Genomic DNA, 15,496 nt, shown 5'->3' on the forward strand with positions numbered 1-15,496 from the left:
AGGTGTATGTGTGGGCAGGGAGTGCTCTCTGTCTTTCCTTCTTTCCCAGTTCCTGAAGCAGGCCCATCTTCCCACCCTCTCATACTTTCTCTTTCACTATGAAAGGGCACCAGACAGGAAGGCGCCTGTCACCCTTCTTGGAAGCTGGTTCTGGCTTGGCAAACAGCTTTTCTGAGAAGAAAAATGGCCACTTTTAACTTCTGCTCAGCTGGGCACCTCTCAAACCAAGGTTAATAATCTAGGTGGCTAAACACATGAAACACTTAAGTTTTAGGAAATCTAAAAGTGAGCTACTATGATGATGGCAAAAATAAAAGAGGAGTAAGGAGATTCAAGTTTTCACTCATTGTTTTATAAGAAAATTCCTTAAAAATGAAGAAATTATGTATGAAACATACATAATATTCCTAATTGAAATTTAAGATAAAAATTATTTATAAGGAAAAGGGCATGAAAATTTAATTTAATGTTCACCTTAGGTAATTTTGTGTCTTATTGTTCATGGCAATTACCATAAATCTGCATATCAATAAGTGAGAACAGATGTCAGTTGTTACAAGTGCTTGCCAATCAGGTCTGTTAAAAAGTGACAGATGGGTGGTTATAGAACATTCTCCTAAGGCCTATTAGCACATTCACAGGAAGTGTCTGTGGTATGGACTGTTGGAGACTCAGGGAAGAACACAGGGTCTTTGTGGGCTTATGAGCACACTTCATGCTGGGAGCTGCTCCAACTGGAGCTTCTCAGATTGCCCAGACACTGTTTTTGCAAACCCTCTTCCCTACTTGTGAAAGACACTTTCAGACAACCTTCTCAGAGACTGGATTTTAAATTCACAAAAGGAGAGAAATACTTTGTGGTTTTAAGCAAATGCTTCACTTTACACTTTATTATTTCTTTCAAAATTTAGAGCAGACTTCTAGAAGCTTAATCAGATTTAAAAGGAAGCAGTTCCACTCTAGTCCTCAGCAGATAATTTCTCTTCACCCATAGCTTCAGACCTCTTGGATTTTCTGATTCTAAGAGTGGGTAGGACAGAGTTCACTCAGTAGAACACTTGCTTATCATGTACAAACTCTGGGTTCCATACCAAGCACCACAAAAATTGGTTGTGGTGGTGCAAACCTGCAATACTAGCACTTTAGAGGCTAGAGGCAGGAGGGTCATGAGTTCAAGGTCATTCTTTGTCACATTATTGAGTTTGAGGCTAGTGTGGGCTATAGGAGAGCCTGTTTTTAGAAAAAAAGAACTCACTCTCAGACAAAACTCATTTACATACACAGTCTACTCTTTATTACTGGAAACATTTTCCAGAATGAAGTGAGGCAGTTTACTGTTTGATCTGACCAGCTACTTCTTCAGCAGTTGTGGGGCTCTACCTTCAACTGGGTATTATTTGCCCATTGGGTCATCTGTGTAGGCACCTCACTGGAGCTTATGTTTATATAAATATACCTAGCCTGGCTGGGACACAGTGCTGTTTCATAAGCCTGATGGGGACAGGACGCTCAGGTTTTGGATCAGGCTGAAATGGTTTTGAAATATGGGTCTATACCCACTAGTTCAATGACTTGGCTTCTTCTAAGCCTCACTTGCCCACTTGTTAAATGGCATGCCTATTGGCATGCCATAAAATGGTATTTGAGAGGTCTGTATCCTAATCCATACCACTCCACTTAATGGTGCTACTGTTTCAATGTAACTTATTTAACTATTTCATACGTCTGCTTTTCCAATTTGCAATGTAGTAGAGAGGTGATTTTTGCTTTGGTATACTCTTAAAACTGCATAATATTACAAGGACCTAGGTTAAATGCAAATGTTGAAGTGTCACCTCCATTTTCTGATTAGATACTCTTTGGAGGTGCAAAGTGGCCACAAAGAAGTTAAAGATCAAAAGGGTACTTGGCCCTGGTTCTCTTTTCTTCACCTAGGATACATACTCTTAGGCCAGATACAGATCCTATGTTTCTCAAATTTCAAAAATTCACTGAACAAATACTAGAGGAGAGCTAAATATAAGTATGTTTTTATTAGAAATTTTAAAAGGGGAAATAAAATCAATTATCTTCAAGCACAGTAAGTATACATAAAAGAGTTTAGCCTATGAAGATTTAATCCTAGATCCATTTCTGCTTTAAAATTCCACATTTAATAAAGGTTCTGTTTTATATAAATTATAAAAGATTGTAGCTTCAAAGGAAAATGTTTAAGATTTTTTGAAGAAAACATAACTGATATATAGCTACAGTATAAAGCATAGTCATTATGCCACAAATAGGAGATACAGGCCAGATGCAGCTGGTTTGGGAAAGGAGCTTATATGAAATTATTCTTCAGAATGAGCATTATGATACCACTTGGGAGAGATTATATCATATCAAAGACAACATGATGGTGCCTTGAAGGGAGAAAGCCTTCTTTTAAAAGACCTGGAGTAGCTTCTTTAGGGGAGATAGCTTGAAGTGGTAGACGAGAGGAGAGCCACAAGAGAGAGGAGAGGTAGACACATGAGCATGATGAGGTTACTAAAGGAAAGCCTAGGAGGTGGGGGAAGTCCCACTTCACATGATTAAGTATGGTTAATGTATGTGCCAAGATGTAGACATCAGGTAGTACTTTAAACTTATCTTGCAGCAGCAAGAGGGAGGGGCTACAAGGATACTGTGTAGCATAGCTTTTTAACTGCCCTGAAAATAGATGCAGTGGTATGTGGCCTGCTTTCTGTGACTGAGAGAGAAAGGCAGATAGCTACAGGGTCTGTGGTCTAACATTCAGACTTTACTGATGCAATTACCTAGCAATGTGTCATCTAAAATTTATTTTTTTCTGTTTTCTTTTTGCCTTTTTTCTCTTCAAATGAAAAATGTTTTGCTCATATAAACAAATTGTTTTTTAAATCTCTGTCCCATGAAAAACTATTATGCTTTGAAAGCTGTTCATAGCCAAACGGTACTGGTTTCCAAAGTGTTTCACACTCTTTGGGAGTATGAGTTGTATGTATCCTCACATTTAGTATGTCAGACTATCAATCAATGAATATTTGAACTCCAGGTGGGACTGGGATTAAATAACTTCTTGGGTTACTTCTACCTTATTATGCTGTGGCTTCTACTATATTTGTCATATATAATGTGCTCTATAAGACATTTTATACTAGACAAATTCTCAGTAATGCATTTGTGAATGTGGTAACAATGGTTTTTATGGTTATTTCCAGTTTATATGTAAGGCTAAAGTTAAGTTTTATAAAAAAAAAAAAAAAAAAAAAAAACAACTGGGCATTTAACTTGAGCTCTATTGGGAATGTATCCAAAACACAAATTTACATCTTTCAATTCACATATTTATTTTTACTCATCTATTCAGAAATAGCCTCTAGCACCTTTATAGGCCTAGGTGTACCCATAAGCCACTGGGGCAGGTCTTGCTCTCCAGGAATTCAGTGTGGCTTGGAGCACTGACCAGTTTGAGGTAATCAGGGATACTCTGGTGACGGAGGAACAACTTTAGGGAAGCTGGAGGAGTTAGCAAGTGTAGTGGTTTGAATGAGAATGACTCCTATAGGCTCATATATTTGAATGTTTGGTTCCCAGTTGGTGGACTGTTTATGAAGGGTGAGAAGGTATGTCATTGGGGATGGTCTTTAGTTTTCAAAAGTCCATGCCAGACCCAGTTGCATCTGTGTAGTGCTTATGAACCACATGTAAGTTGTCAGCTATTTCTCCAGTGCCATGCCATACCTCCCTGCCAACATGCCTCTTGTCATGATGATCATGGACTAATCCTCTGAAACTGTAAGCAAGTATCCAATTAAATGCTTTCTTTTAAGGTTGCCTCAGTCATAGTGTCTCTTCACAAAAACAGAACAGGCACTAAAACAGCAGCCATTAATGTCACCCATCTACCATGATCACCCCACAATGCTCCTGTAGGTAAATGACAAGTAAAAAAAAAGTAAGTCCTATCAAAGCTAAGTATTATTTTGGGGAAAAGACATTTCTTTACCTTATTGAGCAAATAAATACCCCAACCCACAAAGCTTTAAATACTTAGAAAGCTAAAACTTGATTATTCTCATGAGAAGTACTTTTCTAAAGCTACAAAAAAGAGGTGTGATATTTTAATACTTTAAATAGCTAATATAGTTGGTATATAATGGACTGTTCAGTATTTGATTTTACAGTCTGTGCAGACTTAGTGTGGTGAATTTAACATGGTGAAGGTTTAAGAAAAGGTATTTTGGAAACCCCAGAACATTTATACAATGTCTTTAAATTAACCATCTGTTTCATGACACCTTTTAGGGTGACTCCTAGATACCCTTGATTTTCAAAGGAGCACACAGAACATGTAAATGCTAATATCTTGACCTGTATCTGACATGGCAGAAGTACACACATCCTAATGAAAAATGGTAGGACACCCTGTCCACCTGGGAAGGCATACTGTGCAAGCCACAGGAATACATGACCTCTCTGCATTACACAGCTCTGAGAGTAGGGGGCCTGAAGCCTCCTGAGGAAAACCCCTAATTTTGAATATGGGTGGGTCTGTGCTACTAGAAGGAAAACAAAGCTTCCACCTGCTCAAAATGTGACAAATATTAGCATGTATTTAGCAGCTTGCAACAGGTTTTTTTTTTTTTTTTTCAATTTTCCTTTCAAAGAATACACACTCCCCTCAACATTTTACTACTATCTTTCTAGTTTCCTTCACAGGTTACAAATACATTAGCCATTCAATGTGATTCTTAGCTCCAAGGCCAGCTTCCTAACACATTTTCTTAAATACAATGCAATCATTAACTATTTGTCATTTTAAAATACATTTCTTGAATAATCTAAAAGCTGTGTTACAGGATCTGACTAACTTATACAACCTGGTGAGTTGCACTTACCCTGTGGACCACAAGAGACCACTAGGGTGTTATTTACAGAATATATATGAGGAGAAACCCTTCAGAATGCAAAACAATAACAAAAAACAACAAAACCAAACAACAAAATGTCTTTAAACTAGCCATCTGCTCCATGCCAACTAAAGGTATGCATTTGGAAAAAAAAACTTAAGTTGAAAAGAGGAGTTTCTGTAGTAACAAATAAACCTGGCCTTTATTTTACACAAGTGGATTTCATTTAGTTAATTGGGGGTGTCCCTAATTAAAGAAAGCTGCTTCCTTCCAACATGACCCCCCAATCTTTTCTTTGCCTCCCCTACTTTAGAATCAAACAAGGAAAGACTTTTTACTGCTCCTCCTGGCAGGTTAATGGGCACCTGTATTCTGATTTCCTGCACATACTATCTTCCTGGCCCTGAGCTAGGGTAGGATGTCAGCATGGAAGGTGGCCCAGCAGGACTGACCTTTCACTAATCACTGTGTTGCAGCAGCTACTGGCACAGCTCATTATGAAAAGGAATCCTTCAATAAGCTGCTTTTCAAATATAGTCACTTTGATTTTTCTGAGAACAAAGATTATACTTTTACATAAAAGCTTCTGATGCACAATTCTGTTAACTGGGCACTAAAGTAAAAAAGGCACTGTGTTAATTGTCTGTCATCAAGGGACTACAAACTGTATCAAATTTAGGCTGGAAATCTTGGCTTTTGTTATGGAGGTCAGAACATTCTTATTGATCACCTATTGTTAAAAATTTGAGAGATGTTAATCATTTCAGCTGCCCTTAGTTATAGGAATATCACTGGAAACCTCCCAATCACTAACCCAGTAACAACAACAACAACAAATCACACAAATAACTAAAGAATATATTCTGTCAAAAATTGCAGTTGCCTCATAATTGTTCTGCAAGGTGAAGTGTGAGCATGAAATGCAAAGGCAAGAAAAATATTTCAGAGCAGCTGATTCTAATTTTAATACCCAAGACACAAAAAGCTAGTTTACCTGGTACATACTCTTTACTCCTTTTCTTTGGTTCTTTCCCATTATCCTCGGAAACAACCAAAAATTCAGAAAATAGCATGGACAAAAGGACATGCTTCATGACTTACCAGCCATTTGCTGAATGCCACTGAATGCACCCAGGTTGCTGGAGGAGGTGGCCTGTTGCAGAAGCTACAAAAAACACAAGACCTCAGTCAGAACAATGTGGAGACAAAGCAACTTCCTCATTATACTGGCTTATTTTCCTTTACATTTATATGTTGGCTGCCACTCCCTGTTGATGGACTGAAGGGCCCCAGAGTTGGAGGTGTGAACTCATATTAATGTCTAATCTCTATTAAGAAACACAGACACTAGGGAGGCTCACTAACACTGCTGCCTTAAAACAATCAATCTACTCTTTTTAACAACCAGGTGCTAAATCTTTTGACACCAACAAAGCATGACTAATTATAACTCTCTGTAGTCTAGTAGTTACCATAACTCATCTCTGTCAATCAAGGTCTATTTCCTCCTCTTTTCTACTTTCCTTCCCAGCTCAGTTTTTCCTTTCTTCTTTATTAAGTAACATTAAAAATATTTATTCATTCATGTGTACAATATAGTTTATCATTTTCCTCCTTCATCTCTCACCAATCCCCCCTATGTATCCCCTCCAGACTTATCTTCTTCTTCTTTTTTTTTTTTAATATCCCACTGAGTCCACTTAGTCACCAATATGTGCTGGTAAATGAATGTGAGACTGTCCATGGAGCATAGGCAACCTATCAGGGGCCATACACTGACAGAAAAAAATGGCTCCCCATCACCAACAGCCATCATCTGATAATAGCTTCTCAATTAGAGGTAGGGTCTTGTCTGCTCCTTCCTCATCCATGTCCAGAGTGAGATTCTTTAGCCTTCATCAGAAGAACATGTATTTACTGACTCAGACCAACATAAGAATCATAATGATGACTGCAGGCCTAAGAATAGCCACACTGCCAAGGAAGTGGTCAGCCATTCTTAAGATGGTCTTTACCAGCAGAAAAAAGACAAATTACTTGTCAAAATCTGGAATTATCTGGTATGCACTGAGTCTGTATATTTTAGGTATGTCAAAATTTTTAAATAAGATATTAATAAAATGTGAAATATTCATTTTCCACTTTCAAAAATACATTTTCTGCTGTGCAGAATCAGTGGGTATCACGAGGTAAAGGCACATGGTTCCAGTTCTGAAGTGTTCTTGTTCACCTCAGCTGGACTGTAGGCTAATTTAGGTGCTATCGTAGAACACTGAGTAGATGTAGAGACATTCTTCTTTTGGTAAGATAGATCAATAAAGATACAGCTTCTATGTGGGAAAGCATATAGTTAGGTACACACAAGTCTGTTCTCAAACTCTCACACACAGGAAGAGGAAAACAGGAAGAGAGAAGGGAAAAACCTAGGGATTACCCATTTTAATACACAAAAATCTTATTTTGATGTTGTAGAATAGTCATGGTGACATTTTCCTGCTATCATATAGCTGTGGAATAATTTTGACAAATTATTTATGAGCCTGTTCTTATAGTTATCATTCATTAAAGAGAGATAGTTTTGCACTGAAAAAAAAATCTTATTTTAGTTTGATTTGTTGAGTTTCTCATCCATTTGTGCTTAAAAGTGGCAGCTCTCCATAGTATATATTTTCTTTTTTAATTAAAGCTGCAAAATTAGCTTTGAAGGTATTTTAGGGAGTTAGTAACACCTGCTGAAGTAAACAGACTACTTGAAAAGTCAAGAAACAATCACCAATATTTACACGCTTGGACTCTGGTTTAACACAGAAGTAGGGAGTACCTTAAGAGTCCAAAGCCCCTTCAGACAAGAATACTTTCAAGTGACAAGAGTGAGATGGCTCAGAGGTCCTGAGTTCAATTTCCAGCAACTGCATGGTGGCTCACAACCATCTGTAATGAGATCTGGTGCCCTCTTATGGCATGCAGGCTTACATGTGGGCAGAACACTGTATACACAATAAATAAATAAATAAATAAATCTTTAAAAAAAAAGTAGAGAAGCATGGCTAAGAACAGACTGATATTAGGGCATGAGAAAACTTACAGCTTATAAAAAGGCCATTCTGTAAGTGAGACTGTTTTATTATCTTTCAGGTTATCGAAATAATTTTCAGATGTGGTCACAGGAACACATACTATAGATTTCTCTAAGCTGTGAAGCAAGGGAAATGTGTCAGAATATGAGACAAATACCCGTGTCTTGGTTTTCAGAAACGGCAGAACAAGAAGCTGGATTCAGAAAGTATAAAAAGGCAAGCTTGATGTCAACACTGAATGAATACAATTAAGCTGATGGTCTGTAACTACCTTAACCAAAAAATTTGTGAAAATAACATAAATTTTAACTTTATTACATTTAAAAAACTTTTAAATGCGTGTATAATGCAGTGATAGAATACTTCACAAATACAAAGGTATAGTTGTAGGGTTGTCTAGCTACTATAAGATCTTACAAACATGACTGCCAGAACATGAACTGAACAAGGATGACACCAATAGACATGTCAAACTGGATGAAGCAAAACCCATGAGGTCTCAACCTTACATAAAAAACTAGAGGCAACTGAGGAAAGCTGGGAGAGGAGGAGGTTTTTTTTTTTTTTTTTTTTTTTTTTTTTTTTTTTTTTTTGGTTTTTCTAGACAGGGTTTCTCTGTGGCTTTGGAGGCTGTCCTGGAACTAGCTCTTGTAGACCAGGCTGGTCTCGAACTCACAGAGATCTGCCTGCCTCTGCCTCCCGAATGCTGGGATTAAAGGCGCGTGCCACCAACACCCGGCTGGAGAGGAGGTTTTTCCTATCGAAGAACACACCAATTGGTTGTCCAGTGCCAAACAAACAGCATTCAAAACATAATACAGGTAGCATTATATGGAAAAACAGGTTATATTTAGGAATATATATGTATGTGCCTATACATACATTTACATACCATAATAGTAAAAAAAAAAAAGAGGCTATAAATTTGAAAGGGGGATATATTGGAGGGGGTTAGAGGAAAGAAAGGGAAGGGAGAAATGTTTTAATTATAGTCCCAAAAATTAAAAGAAAGGTTAAAAAAACAATTAGAATACTGAATACTTCTGGAAAAGAGAAAGAAAGCGAAACATTGGGGGAGGGAAAACAGGGCAGTTTTGATTCTCTTTTGAAAATAAAATCAACAAACCACAGATTAGTAATAAAACATGGCAACATATATGTAGATTTAAGAAAGACACCCGGCAAAACTATCCATGATATCATTAAGAATAAAATAGAGAAATATCTAGAAAATGATAGTAACCATATCTTTTACTGGCCTAGACAAAGACAGGAAAAGCATATTCCCCCCCTCTCCCATACCCTAGCTGCTTTAGAGGGTAGAAGTGGTGGTGATAAAGGCTGAGAACTTAGGTAGCTGAAGGCCCATAGACATTAGCAGCTATATGATCTAGGTAAAGGCACTTGCCCCCCTTGAGTCCACTTTCCTCATCTCCCCTTCTAAGGCAGTAGGGAAGATGTCTTACAAAACAGACATGTTTTGTTTTACTTCTGCTGCAGAGTAAAGCCCATGGATGATATGTGCCTAAGAGACACAGTTAAAATGTGAAATGGCAGAGTTAGGGCATGAATATGTTCTTGCTAAAACTCTCAGGCTAGAATAAAATAAAATCTCAAAATCACAAAGTTAAACTTAATTAATACACATGTAGTATGGAGCTGAGGTTTCCAAACAGGCAAATAAAGTGGAGAAGCAGAGCACTTACAGTTTCCCAGCCCACATGGACAGTTTCTACAAAGGCTGTCTACCACTTGTAGCTGCAGTAAGAGGTTCTGAAGTCCATGTTTGGGATCACTATTCTGTTTAGCTTAGATCTTGAGAAAGGAATCTTCTTAAATTTTGGCTACTGTATCTCAATAAAGACAATGACTAATACAAAGGAAACACTCAGAGACTATGAGAAATACAAGAGATGGATCAAAGATCTGGGTCTGGCCTAAAAAGAAACATTAAGGACATCAAAACAGCTTCACTGGAAAGTCACAGACACTGAAGTCTCCCTACAGGTTACTACCACTAGTACTAACCGGCAGCTGGTGAGTTCTTAGCCCTCTCTCTTGGAATATTAGAATCTAAAGTTCAGATGACCAGTTATCAAGCATGCAGTACCACTTATCTAGCATAGGCTTTTTACCATGCCTTAAAACACTGTTTAGAAATCTAGTGTATTGGGTTTTACTCAGTTGCCAACTGGCCACAGTAAAATGCGGCATATTCTTATGCTAATTATTTAATTAACAAAAACCTGCTCTAATGCTGATTTGTTAATTCCAGGACTCAAGATGTATGGAAAGTAAATTTTTGGCATACTTATGGAAAAGTAGCTTTTGACAATTTTGGAGTTATATTCCTTTCCTCCTTGGAGACCACAGAGACCCACATTTTCTAGCACTTACCGCCAGGTACTGTGGGGTAAGTCCGCCCAGCCCTGTCAGGTTCCCCCAAGTGGCAGTGTTGAGCTGTTGCATCTGCTGTGCAAGCTGCTGCTGGAGGCGTCTTTGTTCTTTGTCCTTCTGAGTGTCAGCAAACTTCACCACGATAGGTGAAGAGCAACCCTGTGGTCAGACACATTGGAAAGTGAAGAGGATGTTACAGCCTGATTGAATCCCTTTATAATATTCAGTCATCATTGGATTTATCTTTCTTAACTATCTTGGGGCACACAGAATGGTCTGGAATGGTTTGGTTTGATATTCCCTCTTCTCTGAATGATACCATCAACAGAGAACTCCATATACTGTCACTGGTTTCTTTAAGGGGATCTGTTGGTTGGTGAAGCCAGTTGCTTTTTGTTTGGTTATTACACTGCCTCTCTTCTCTCTTCATGTGTCTTCCTTCAACTTTCCAGGACTTCCTTCAAGACTAAGACCTTATCTTTAATTAAACTTAATGGTTTGCTTGACTTAAAGATGGCTTGTCTGTGTGTCTGCCAATTCTATATATGGATAGAGGATAAAGGGACAGAAATCGCAATAGGAATGAAAATATCTCACTCATTTTTTACCATTCATTTATTTTCAGTTATGTATTTCTGAACACTGGAACAGTGAAAATAATTTTGACACAGTGAAAGAAAGAAGTGAGTTTCATTTTAGGAACATGGATGAAGGACAGAGATATGAAAAAATACATATATTCACTTATCAAATAAATTATTCACATGTTTTCCAAAAGGTCTCTTTTCCTCCTTCCATGTCACTTCTGTTCTATCCAGAGTCCCCAGAGCAAACCCAAAGATCCAGAAGCACATTCTTTCTAGTCAGAGTGATGTATCTTAAATGGCAGGAGAAGTAGTCTACATTGTTCCTTTTCTCTATTAATTTCACTATTCTACAAACTTCATTCAGTTTTAATTTCCTTTAAAAGGTAAGGAGTAAGAATAGTGAGAAAGACATGGTCAAGGGCCATGTAATAAAATAAATTAATTTTTGAGTTAGATATAATCTTTGGGAAAGTATTAGCTTACTACTTTGAGCAGGATCATCCTATCCCAAACACTTTTGAAACATCTGCTACTTGGTAAGAACTCGACAGAAAAATACCCTCCCTCCTGAACTTTCACTTTGACATAGAGCATGAAGCATATTCCATCACCATTCTGTTCCATTTTGCTGTGTTGTTTTGGAAAAAGGTATTTCTACCCAATTGATAAAATAAAATCTTATTATGTGATAACAGCTCTCACAAAAGATATATTCCTATTTAAATGAACTTTTCCCTTCTAGCCCCATTGGGTCATTTTTCTTTTTTTTTCTAAAATTTGCATGCCTTTCCTTATCACTTTGGGTAGTTACTGGGAATTTTACTATGAATTAAGGCTATCATGTCTGTTATTTAAGAAAGTGAGAAAAGTGAGGTGACTGTTTCGGTGTAGAACTTCTAGTCTACCAACCTATAGCTCTGTTAAGCAGAGTCATGGTACAGAACATTAAAGGTCAATACATTACATTTATTGTAACATTTCCACCATTAAAAAATCCAATATGCCTTTTTCTTTATCTGCTCCATATTCTAGTACTTTACTACTTCTTAAATGAGAGCAAAATATTCTAAAGATGAAAATAACACAGAGAAGTTTTGCATGGAGAAGTTCTACTGCTGCATCAAATGTGTTCCATAACGAATGACAGCATCTTCTCCTAATAGTACACTTACTGGTTTCTTGTTCTTAAATGTGAAAAAGGCATAAAATCAGGTAAATAACTATAGCTTTAAATGTGACCTGTTTAAGTCATGAAAGAAAAACTAGTGGACCTAGTGTAGAGGAAAATGGGGAAATAGATGCTCTATGCATGTTTAAAAGCAAATCTTTGAACAAACATTCATATCAATTTAAGTTAAAAATACTGTCTTACTTAAAGATGTGTACCAAAGTCCTGAAAATAATGTAATTAGTTAAAAATCAAGCAACTGTATGATTTTAGTAGAACTGCATGGCATGTATGGTTCTGTTTAGAGGTCAATTTTTGTAAACCAAACTGAGGATTCTTTGTTTAAACATGGGTTTTCAGTTTTAAAAAGAGTATGCCAACTATCATGGAATCACAATAGAAATCTTAAAAATAACCTATGCCAGCCTTATATAGTGTTTTTTTCCACATAAAAGCTTCCTGCACTTTGGTTTTGGTTCATGCCCAGTTCTGCCTTGTGTCTTGAGCTCTTTGCAGTAGAATGAGAGACTCAGACCATACCATCATTCTCTATGAACTCATTTGGAGATGGCAGCACTTTTAAGTGTCAAGAGAAATTGAAAACCTTATCTAAGGGCAGATGAGTTTTGGTATAAGTCTCTCAATTATAAGAAACAAAAATAGTTAAATGCATGTAGGTAAATAAGTACATATGAGGACTGTTTTCTTAGTAGCACTTTCATTTTAATGTCTAAGTTGAAAAACAGCTGAAAATCCACCAGTCTGGAGCAGCCTACAAGAAAGGGGAAGTCAAAATATCAGGAATGTAACTGCATGGTATGAAAGATTGGAATCCTGCTTATTATTTCCTATCATGTTTGATTTTCACCCGAGCTTGCCTTCAGGTGGGGTGGTGGAATTGTCTTAAAAATGCACTGCACTGCAAGGAAAACACATTAATTATATATGTTAGGAATATCAAAGTCAAAATAAATTTTCAAAATAGACAATAGGCTTTGCAATGCTGGTGTCACAACCCAAAAAAGTACAGTAAACACTTAATGACAATGCCATGCACATGTCTCCCACCCTTTCCACCCACCTTCTGAATGAATATATAGAAGTTTCCAATAAAACATGACGCATAATGATCACTTAGCTCCCAGCATGCTTTGGAAGATGCAGCATTGCAAAACAAAAACAAACAAACAAACAAACAAACAAAAAACCCCAAAATTAAAACCCCAATCACAAGGGGATTTTTAAAAGAAGCTCAAACAATTATTTTTGCACATTAAATAAAATTGAAAGTATTTTTGTTCAAATAGAAAAACACAGCTTCAGATAACACCACAAGGCCACCACCTCTGGAGAAATCACCCATACACAGATACGGTGTACATAACACAGCAGCACATGCACTCTCAAATGGCCCTATCAGACCATACAGAAGAGTAAGTGATGGCATGTCACTTTTGGAATGTTCTTGTGCAAAATTCTGAAAGGCCACGACCCAAATCACAGACTGAGTACAGAGAGCCGTGCGTCTCCACCTGTGGCATATTTCACATTGCTGATTCTCTTGTTCAAGTCACAACCTCTTAAGAGATTGGATTTGAGCCCATGCATTTCTTTGTTGTTCACTTTTAAGTAAAAAGGACCAATCTGATTTTTTCAGGAGACTGAAAATTAGCATTTCATTGTTAAATAGACGAATTATTAACTTTCTTCAATATTCCCGAGATGAAAAATAATTCTTTAGTCAAATGATTTATTATAGCAGCAATCTGAGGTGGGGGTTGTTCAGCTTAGCCCATACCAACCCTGCTGTGGGATATGTATTCAATCCTCTAGGTCCAGAATGACATTGTGCCCAAGTGCCTCACATTTCAGGACCTGTGTTACTCCAATAAAAGGCTCAAAAGACAGCTGTAGGGCAAGTGGAAGGTTTCACTAAAGTGCTTTTCAAGTCATTAGGGGGAAATGCAAGTGGAAGGAGAGAAGAGGGGAAGGGAGTGAGGAGAGAAACAAAGAGAAAGAGAGAGGAGGATGAATATGAGTGAATGAAAAGCGAAATGGTGAAAGTTTAAATCTGTGATTGTCATGTGAACAATCCACACAGGAGAGAATTGCTTTACCATTCCCCATCATTTGCACAAAGAAAACAAAGAAAGGGCAGATGATACAGTACCTCCATGGTCTGAGACTGATGCATGGCTTTGATTGCATTCTGTGCCATTGCCCTTGTAGAAAATGTGACAAACGCACAGCCTGTGGGAAACAAGGGGACAGGGAGCAGGAAAGACAAAAACAACAAGACAAAAGGGTTGGACGCTTGTTAAACCAACACAGTCTACGAGAACTGCCACAAGACGACACTGTTCTCAGTAGTACATAAAAATAAACAGCTTCTCTCTTTGGTTTCATCTCATTTTGCTTTTTATTCACAGTGCTGAATTGCTAATCCGACCAAAGCAGAACAATATATTCATCAGCTTTTTTTTTTTTTAAAGGGACATAGGGAGCATGTTGTGTACTTTTTTTTTCCCTCAAGCTACAAGATTTGAAAGTAGCAAAAGGTAACTTGCATTTCCTAAGTCAAAAGTGGGCTACTTTCTATCTTCTCCTTGGCTGATAGCATGCGCACACCAGGGTGCTGTATTTCAAAATCTATCACTGAATTTTAATAAGTAAATAAGGAATTCATCACACCAAGGGTAAATAAGCAAATAAATTTCAAGATCTCAAAATGTTAATAAATATGTCAAATTCATTTTGGACAGTTAAAAACATATATTAATAGAAATTGATGCTATTCAAATGTAAACAAATATACTAAATCCATTACAAAGTAGTAATTACTAATTAGCGACAAAACAAACTATTACTCAGAAAATTCAACAGCGCAATTAAAATAAATTATAAAAACTGTAATTGTTCAAAAAATTTTCATGACTTTGGAAGTTGTAACTTTCTGAAAGGAATCAGAGATTTGACCTAAAGTTTAACACACACAAGACAATGTACATTTCTCTGAACATCTACTATGAGACCTGTAAAGCTTTCTGTTTTTATTTTATCTAGTGCCATAAAATAACTACATCTGTAGTGCTGGTTCCTGCTTCTGATAGCCATACTGGCCACCACGCAGGTCACTGCTTGAACTACATGGCTCATCACCCTTTGTACTAATAAAAATACTGCCTTGTGGAATTTACATTTTATTCATCATGTACCCCTTGGGCTTCTTAGAGAAAAAGGCTGTGAAATTAATGCAGATTTAGGCTGATTTTATAATAATACCAGAGCACACTAAAGCTTAGCTAAAGCAATACAGACTTATTTCATTTATGATCTCTAATGACTTTAAAAGTG

General features: G+C 37.2%; 1 protein-coding gene across 4 annotated transcripts in view; it reads right to left on the reverse strand.

Annotated features, from left to right (window-relative positions):
• The window catches only part of Celf2 (CUGBP Elav-like family member 2), a 166,782-nt gene that overhangs the window by 47,582 nt on the left and 103,704 nt on the right, over nucleotides 1-15,496 (reverse strand). For all 4 annotated transcript variants that reach the window (XM_035442834.1, XM_035442836.1, XM_035442835.1 and 1 more), the window contains 3 exons: nucleotides 14,313-14,392; nucleotides 10,388-10,546; nucleotides 6,015-6,078 (listed from right to left, as the gene is read on the reverse strand). In XM_035442834.1, the coding sequence (XP_035298725.1) occupies nucleotides 6,015-6,078; nucleotides 10,388-10,546; nucleotides 14,313-14,392 (303 nt within the window). The remainder of the gene's footprint in view (nucleotides 1-6,014; nucleotides 6,079-10,387; nucleotides 10,547-14,312; nucleotides 14,393-15,496) is intronic.

This window comes from Cricetulus griseus, chromosome 3 (genome assembly GCF_003668045.3).
Source record: "Cricetulus griseus strain 17A/GY chromosome 3, alternate assembly CriGri-PICRH-1.0, whole genome shotgun sequence".
Lineage (NCBI taxonomy): Eukaryota > Metazoa > Chordata > Mammalia > Rodentia > Cricetidae > Cricetulus > Cricetulus griseus.